A 9,474-nucleotide genomic window follows, 5' to 3' on the forward strand; every position below is an offset into this window, starting at 1 on the left:
TGGCTTGGTGTTCAGGTGTTCACATCGTGTTTCTCAACGTTGCGAAGAAGAGACAGAGCTTTTACTGGTGCTGGAACCACGACACCGGCGAAGGCGCGAAATGTCTGTCCTCGCACGCCAGACTTCCGGTTCTCGCGTTCACCGAACGACTCAATCAACCGAGAATCTTGACTTACGCTTATCCCTCGATGACGAAGATCTCCGAATGCTCCGGAGGATGTCCATCTGGTTTCGTCGCGACCGCTTTCACCGAAGGGGATCACATCGTCACCGTTGGATCGTTTCCGCATTTTAGGATGTCGCTGTGGAACTGGAAAACTGGAGACAAGATCATCAGCGTCGATACTTTTATCCGCGATGAAGTTGGACAGATCTTGAGGATCACGCAAATTGGACCCGCCGTTGTTGCTCAGTTGGGAAAAACTTGCGGGAAGTTGTACACTTGGGAGGTGGAAGTCTCTGGGAGAGTCGCCATTTTGACAGGTGAGCAGGTGGTTCCCGATTTTGGGTGATTTCGGTGAGCTGAAGTTTCACTTAAGTTGAGATAATTTGTGAAGGATATTTGTTTCTACGGATTTTGGTTTCTACGGTTAAGTCTGTTTTATAGTGATTCGACGTGGTAGATTAATTTGAAATTTCTGGGTCGCTAATTAATTTCACGCCAAAGTAATTCGTGTCAAAGTAATTCACGCTAAAGTAATTCTGTGAAAGTAATTCACGCTAATGTAATCCGTGTCAAAGTAATTCACGCTAAAGTAATTCACGCCAAAATAATTAGTGCCAGAGTAACTCACATCAAAGTAATTCACGCCAAAGTAATTCACGCTAAAGTAATTCGTGTCAAAGTAATTCACGCTAAAGCAATTCGTGTCAAACTAATTCACGCTAAAGTAATTCACATTAAGGCAATTCACGCCAAAATAATTAGTGGCAAAGTAATTCACGCCAAAGTAATTCACGCTAATGTAATTCACGCTAAAGTAATTCGTGTCAAAGTAATCCACGCTAAAGTAATTTACGCCAAAGTAATTCACGCCAGAGTAACTCACATCAAAGTAATTCACGCCAAAGTAATGTCACGAAACCAACTCACGATTCCCAATATAGAATGGACTATAAGGAGCTCCAAAATAAAAAAGAACCTAATTAATAATTTAACTCGCACAAATTTATCTTCTTCCTCGTCAAATTAAAATTAAACTTCCCCCCCCCCCCAAAAAAAATAACACAAGAAATAATTTCAATTTCCTTCCACATTAGCTCCTGTCGTCCCAAAAATCTGACCAATTTCGATTACCACCACTATCCAAACCACAAATCACCGGAACCACTTCCTACCCTCGATTCAACCTCTCCGATAAATCACCCCAACCCTCTATCGCTAGATCACGAGGTGAGGCTCCCAAAGGACTCGCCAATCATATGGGTGGACTGGTGTCCAACGTCCAGAGAACCTCTGTTGGCCATCACAGACGTCGAGGGCCACGTATTTCTCAGCAACAACGACGGAAGCAACGTCTATCGCATCATTCTCTCCCAAAGATGCGGAGTTTGCCTGGAAATCGAGGCACCTGCAGTCGCATGGTTCAGAGACGGCATAATTTTACGCACGACGTTCTGTCAGATTCGTTTCCTCAAGAGAAATCCAAGGACAGACACTTGGAGGACAGAGTGGCACCTGAAATCGGAAACAAAACCGCGTATTCTCGTGGTTCATCCTTTTCTGAACGACAAATTCTTTTATTTCACTACCGAGGGATATTTGATGCAGCTGGATTTCTCGGGGGAGAGTGGAACGCCTAGGATCGATAAATATCTCGATTTAGGGGCTGCGTATAGGTTCGTCGACTTTGTCTATCCATGGTGCCACCATCTTGTTCTTACCTGCGAGACCAAGGAGTTGATGATCGTGGAATGTTACGAAGGATCGACTGTGGCGAGTTTGGAGTTCGATCTTGATAGTGAGATCGCTTGTCAGGCTTCTCATCCTGATTTTCCTTTCGTTGTTTTGGGAACTGTGAAGGGTGAGCTGGTTTTTGTGAGTTTGGTGCGGCCTGAGGAACCTAGGGTTGTGGCTAAGTTGAGGGTGCAGGAGAGTTCTGTGGATTTGATTAAGTTCTCCTATCCTGGGAGGTGAGTGTGTGTTTTTTTAGAAGTAAGATTTGGATGGAAATGTGAAGACTTTTGTTGGAGAATTTATGGTGAAAATAATGATACTAATTTTGTTCTAATTGTGAAGAATATTGTGGAAGTAATTTTTCAATTTTGAAGAATTAATTAAGTTAAATTTTCAAGAATTATTTTTTGAATCTCAGAATCTCAGCGAATTAATTAAGTTAAATTTTCAAGAATAATTTTCTGAATTTTAGAGAATTAATTAACTTAAATTTTCAAGAATTAATTAAAAATTTTCAATTTTAAAAAGTTATCATTGTAAATATTTACACAAATTATTATTTACATTTATTACATAAATCTTTTCGTTCGCAAAATAATTCCACCCGGAATTACAACGCCCACAGATTCGCTGTGGCCGCTGAAAAAGAGACCGGAAATTGCTACTGCATCAGCCTGCAGCGCGACAAAATGTACACGGTGCAAACCTTGATAAAAGTCGATCGAAGCATCGCCGATCTCCTAATCTTCGAGGGCTACAGAAAGCTAAGAGTCCTGGTCCTCTACGTAAGCTCCAAACATCCCTCTGAAGGCCAACAATTGCAACTGTTCGAAGTTTCGGAAGAGGAAAATCTAGTCACGCGCTTTATTCACATTTTGACACTTCCCGGCGCTTATCGTTCGCTGTGGCACGTCCCTGGAAATCCTATGTCCCTCATAGGAACACCATACGTGTCTCGTCAGCTTCGAGTACAGAAACTGCAAGATTTTAAGACTGTAATTTTGGAAGACGCGATAGCAACTGGACACTTCGTTAAATTGGCCACCTTGTATGTTGATCGAACGTGGATCACGACTGTTGCTTTGGATGGATTGGTCGTTGTGAGGGATAAGAGCGTACGAAAAGTGACGGCGACACTTATGACGCACCATAGATCTGATTTAGGCAGTGTGAAGGCCATGGCGAACAGACAGGGGGATTTGATCGTGTGCCTGGGGACCAATGGCTCGTTGGTAGCGACGAAAACCGTCAGTTACGATAAAAAGGTTTGTGTTTCTTCTGTGAACGGGAGTTTGGTAAATTTGAAGAGACACTGTGGTGTTTTTGTGGTAATTTTTAATGCGATTTAGTTTTGGAACACCATGTACGTGGCAAATTATTAATATCTTAGCTGTAACTTATTTTTGGAACACATTGTATGGTATTTTAATGCACTTGTGTTTTTGGAACACCCTCTATATTTTAATCACTTTGTTTTTGAGAACGCCCTGTATAAGATAAATTGTTAATTCCAAGCACATTGAAAGAAATTGTAATACAAAGTCAGAACAGGAACTTTTCCAATATATTATTAAGAAAGATTGTTGATGTACAGGGTGTCTCGTATAATTGGGACCATAAACATTCAAGATCTTCGTTTAATTAAATTTTCACAGCCTACAAAGAAAGAAATTTCGAAAGAAATCCAAAATTTAATAACATAACCTAAAAAAGGTTTAAGCTAGGTTATGAAATTAGTAAATTACATTAGGTTAGCGTAATAACAAAGTTACTTAATAAATTCCACGCGTTACTATGCTCTTAAAAAGTCAACAAATACGACTATTCTTTTTTCCTAACCTAAACTAACCTTTCCTTTTCCTTTTTCAGCACAGGAGCAACCAGTGTCGCCCTCTACCACCGAATCTCACTGCGTCTACAAAATGGAGCACGGCCTCTACGAGAAGTACAAGAAGAAGATCTCCTCCGACTACGCTAGCCTCGATTCTGCGATGAACGATATTCTGAAACGTCCAACGTACGAATTTCCCGACCCTGAAAAGGACGAGAACAAAACATGGATAGATTGGAGGGAAGAAATACAAATAAAAGAAGAGGAGCAAAAATGCAGAGAAGAGAAGACCGCCATTTTGAAGGACTTCGATGTTCTACGTGGAAAAGTGAAGAAATTATTGGACGCTAACGAAGCCAGTCCAGAAATAGAGAAACTTCCAGTGGCCGCTTTCGATTTGGATATAAAAGGTCGTGACCAAAAGATTAAAGCTGGTCGAGACGTGTGTGAAAATCTGCGGTTGGAACTCGAGCACAATATTTCTGAGACGCAGAGAGTGTCCAAGTGGATTCGAGAGAATTTCTGGGATCCCCAGAAAATTCTCGGTAAAAGTCTGTTCGCTATTTTTGACGAGAAGCAGGTTACGAATTATCCAACGGTTGCTGAAGAGCCGTACACAGAGGAGCATGTTCAATGGGCGAAATTCTGCAAGGAGACAGCTTATGGTATCGTGGAGGACGAAACTTTCAAGCCTTGGAAGATCTACACCGAAGAGGAGCTTCAGGTTGAGGTGAACAAGAAGATGAAGCTGTTTCGTGAAGAAGACAGGAGAATTAATCTGTTGCTGGACGATGAAGAGGAGAGGGAAGTTGACGAGGAAGAAATTCAGATGCAGAGGAAAATGGAAGGTTTGAATGTCCATTTAAACATTCCAATAGTGCACTTTCATTAACCCTGAAATTCTAGGTGAATTCTCATCCAGGCTCTAATTCAAAGTTTTGTCATTAAATTTTACACTTTTAAATCAATACAGATTCAACAATGAATGAAAAACAGAGTAAAAGTTTGCTATTAAAGTGTGAGTGAATTTTCACCTAGAAAAAATATGAATAGTATTTTGAGGTTAAGTGAAATATATGAGTTTAAGAATTATAACTTTTTTTTATTGAAAACTGAATTTAAGAAAATTCATTTTTTCCCTTGTACATTTGTTTAAAGGAACGACAACACACTGGTTCATCGAGCCGTCGCCATACTACTCTCAGTTAGGGTACTACGGTTTCAGTCAGGGGATGGTGAACAGTCGATTGCTGTTGCACGACTGCGAGAAGCTCCGAGCTTACTTCAACCGGACGTTCGACGAAGTGTACGCGTTGAAGGAGAGAGAGATGAACGTGATACGCGAGAGGATCGAAAGGATACATTACATAGACTCTGAATTGAGGACCATGTTTGGTCGACACGTGCCGCGTATTCCTACTGATCCTGTATGGCACTGGCAGGTCACTATTTAAATCATTTCAAAAAGAGATTTTTACAGATATTTTTACAGATATAATTTTACAGATTAAGTAATTGATTAATATTTAGTAGATAATATTCAGAAATCATATAGTAGAAAAAAGAGAACTTAACCTAACAAATCCTTTTAGTTATTACTAAAGCGAGACAACGTTAAGTATATATTTATTGCCTTCGTAAAACTAAGAATGACTGTCATTGACTCCCATCCACAATCACTCACACTGCATAAATTATAAGCAAGTAAAACTTCTGACATCGTTAAGTACATAAAACTTCATCCAACAATTCCCTAACCTCCAAAACCACAACACTCTCGCAATAATTCTCACATTAAAAAAAACAGAAGATCTAATGCTAATACATCACACACATACCTAACCTCTACGAAATTTTTATTCGCCATTAACTCCCATGCCCACAATCACCCACACCGCACACTAATCATTCCACCGATCTCTTAATAATCACCTTAGATCGACAGGCTCGTAAACTCTGAAACGAAGCGGGCCCCTTGAGCTTCTTTTTCGCGCGTAGGAGAGGCCAGAGAGCATTATCAAGGTGCAGGATCACGAGGTGAAGGCGAAACCGTACATTTCCCCGTCGCAGCAGGAACTGTTGGACAAGCAGGCGGCGGAGGAAGAGCGAATCAGGCTATTGTTGCTGGCTGACGACTTTCGCGAGCGTGCACTGATGGCGATGATGGACGGCGTGCTGGAGGTCCGATGGGAGGACACCATCAAGATAGACGTGCCCAAGCCTGCGTGTATGCTGGAGAAGAAACCGGATGACTACACGGCAGAGGATATCCTTGCGGTGAAACAGTACGAAAAGGATGTTCAATTTCTGCAAGAGGAACGAGAACGTTACAAGAGGATGCTTGAGGCGGAGTATGGGAGAGTCATGGGATTATTACAGGAGGGTATTGACAAATTCAATGGGAAACTAAACGATCTGTTTCGTGTAAGTTTATTTGTTAACGTAAGAAGAATGTTTGTTAGCTTCGTTACTTTTATCATTCGATATTTTTATAATAATACAGAGCAATGAAATTATTGTTTAAAACCTAACCTGCAATTTCACTGACTTTGGTATGAGCTTTCAACAAGTGACACTTCAGTTGATTTTAGGTTAGATTCACTTATTCTTGAGACATGCGATATACACTTCGTTCGTCTTTATTTTAAACAACCCTCGAAACATTGTAAATGAAAGTTCTAATATAATTTGCATTGAACGATAACATTTCTACTTCGACGATTTCACAGTTAAAAATGGAGATTGAATCCGCGAGAAATCAACTCTACTTACGTTACATTCGTGGCTGGATGCTGATCCACCGTCGAATGAAATCCCTGCAAGAGGAAGACGAGCTGAAGAAACGAATCTTGGAGAAACAAGAATATGAGACTATACTGCACAATCACGTAGAAACCTTTCGCGACGTTCTCAAAGAACAAATTATCAAATACATGTCCGCCTTGAACAAGGAGAAATCCGTAGGCAGAAAATTCAAAGCCGAGTTCTCAGCTTTGCACAAACTGCACGTAGAAGTTCTCGAACGTCAATACAATCGTCGACCGAGGACGAGCTTGAAGAATCTCCAAGCGTCGGAATTTTACGATTTAGGTTACCACGTGCTACACCATACCACGCCAACTAATTTACCGACCGAGTGCAAGGAGTACTTGAGAGTGTTGCATCAGTTGGACGTTCGACGCCAAAATCTTCCCGTGATTATAGAAGGCCCCCATTGGGAGCAGTTAGTTCGTCTGCGACGTCAGAAGATAGACGTGGAACTGAGGATCAAGGGAAAGCAGATGGAAGTAATGGATGTAGAGAGTCTGATTGTTGGATTCGAGCAGAAAATCGAGAAGTGTAAGGCTGACGTGGAGCGTATGAAGAAAAATTTGACAGAAATGAGGAAACGTCAAGTGATCGAGGAGCTCGATGTGGAAATACAGTTAGTGTTGAAGATGGGACAGGTGGAGATCGATTTTATGGGAGACGTAGACGATACCGCGAATGCGATACTTGTTTCGCGGACTGAGATCGAATCTGTGAATAAACTGATTAAAGCCGCTGGAGAGTGCATGTTGGAGGCTTTGTCTCGTCTGTTGAGTTTCCAGAGAGGTACTAGTCCTGTTTCACTTAAAATTCACGAGACGTGTTGTGAATAAACATAACCTATATCGGAGATATATTCAAAATGTCTCGACAGTGTTCACATGTTTATATGTATAGAAGTTTTAAAAATTTCTCTGCACCTTAATCCCTGACAACTTAATTCTTACCAATGAACCAATTCACGATAAATCGATGTCACCGTTTATACTTTAATTCACGACGTCACAAAATTACTTCCACCAACTATTCAAACAACGTTAAATTACCACTCATACTATCCTACTCCTATATCAGGTACTCTACTGAAAGAATGGCAACACGAGTGTAAGAAGAAGCAGCTAGAAGACCTCGAAGAGGATCTTCGCTTCACAGAATCGGTGACAGTCACGAAAGAGATGCAACGTTATCTGACTAGAAAGGTAAGAGGTCTGCCAGACGACAAGACGCCACAGCAGCTGAACGACGCCATCGAGGCGAATAGGAAACGGTTCGAGAAGCTGGTCGAGGGCCACCGTGGACGTTTCCAAGCGATCCAGAAGGATATCGAGGCCTTCAGGAGCAAGAACGACGAGCTCGATAAGCAGATCCTGGAGATGAACGTGGCGAGGTGCGAGATGGAGCAGCGGCGCGATCTTATCGGCGAGGAGAGGCAGCGGGAGCACGCGGAGAGGAAGCTGTGGATGGTGATGCGCCGATCCGAACTGATCAAGAAGCTGCAGGATAATTACGCCGAGCTGATCGAGCTGCAGACCGAGCATGAGCTCCTTAGGCTCAAGCGGTATCCGACCTTCAATTTCAGGATGCTCGATGATGAGGCTAAGGGGGACAGGAAGGACAAATCTCCTAGGGGAACGTGTCCTTGTTAATGGTCACTCTGTATATTTCTTCTTTCATGGAAGAATTTTTTTTGCAGCATTTTCATTGATGTATTGTGGTGCTCTTTTTGAGGTTAGGTTGTTTGTATGTGAGAATATGAGGTGATAATGTGGAATTAAACGTGGTGTTTGATATTTTATTAAGAAAATTTATGTGAAATTTAATGCTTTATTTAAAATATTTAAATTTTTTGAGGTTAGGTTGTTTGTATGTGAGAATATGAGGTAATAATGTGGAATTAAACGTGGTATTGGATATTTTATTACAACTAGGAAGCAATATATTTATTTCACTTATTTTATTAAGGACATTTATGTGAAATGTGTTCTTTCATTTGTAACCTTTTTTTTTTAATTTTGTGACTTGAGTCTTTATGAGATCATGTTACTAAATGATTAAAATTCAGGAACTGAGTTGGAAATAAAGCAGTGAGGTAGCCATTGACCACATCAGTAGATCATTAAGCAACGAGATAGACGAAATTAACAAAAAGAAATCGAACCGCGTAATTTCGATAATTGCCCGCGAGCTTTTGAAGGCGGTAGAAGTGCACGATTTGAGGGATTTCGCCGGGTCGAATTTATTTAACCGGTCAAAGCAATGGATCGACTGAATAGAAATAGACACGAAAGTGCAGCGTTCATTGCAATAGACGTGCTTGTGTTTGTTTCGAGCAGCATTTATTTAGCGGCTGCAATTAAATTTAGTACCAGCCCTAAGGGAGTGACAAATTAGTCGCAATTAATAGTACTTAATCTCCCCTCTTGAATTCTCCCGAGAAAAATTCAGACTAATCTGTGATACTTTAATAAATTCAATAAAAATGAATTTTATACTAATCTTTATTATCTTAAGCAAATACAATTCCTATTAACGTTATCGAAATATTATTTAACCAGGATTGGGTATTATCTAACTAAACTAGTTTTAAAATGCTTATATAAATAATATATCTTCTTATCTAGCTATAAATTATTTTGAAAGAATTATAGGTTAGTTTATTTGAACAAGCAAATGATTTTTCATTGAATTTTTTCATCACTTAGCTATCAAATGAAATCGTTTTCTATTTCTCACTTCATATTATTCGTTATTTCATTTTAAAAGAATCAATTAAAATAAAAAATTATTTAAAAACAATCGATTTGATCTTGACACAAAACGAAGTTACTTTTCGTAACATATTTTCACAATAAAAATAAGAAAGTAGTTCAAATGATTCATTATTTCAAACAGTCACTTTTTACTTTTATTTCAAATAAAATTTACTCAAGTCTGTATT

At 40.0% G+C, this 9,474-nt stretch overlaps 1 protein-coding gene across 1 annotated transcript in view; it reads left to right on the plus strand.

Annotated features, from left to right (window-relative positions):
* LOC108571488 (cilia- and flagella-associated protein 43-like) overlaps positions 1–8,182 on the plus strand; it is an 8,257-nt gene extending 75 nt beyond the window's left edge. Inside the window, 8 exon segments of the mRNA XM_017933544.1 lie at positions 1–483; positions 1,386–2,133; positions 2,523–3,166; positions 3,782–4,576; positions 4,887–5,170; positions 5,727–6,152; positions 6,458–7,322; positions 7,611–8,182. The exon segment at positions 1–483 is cut by the window's left edge and continues 15 nt beyond it. Coding sequence (XP_017789033.1) covers positions 1–483; positions 1,386–2,133; positions 2,523–3,166; positions 3,782–4,576; positions 4,887–5,170; positions 5,727–6,152; positions 6,458–7,322; positions 7,611–8,182 — 4,817 coding nt within the window.
* Positions 8,183–9,474: the final 1,292 nt, after the last annotated feature.

This window comes from Habropoda laboriosa, unplaced genomic scaffold (genome assembly GCF_001263275.1).
Source record: "Habropoda laboriosa isolate 0110345459 unplaced genomic scaffold, ASM126327v1 scaffold40, whole genome shotgun sequence".
NCBI lineage: Eukaryota > Metazoa > Arthropoda > Insecta > Hymenoptera > Apidae > Habropoda > Habropoda laboriosa.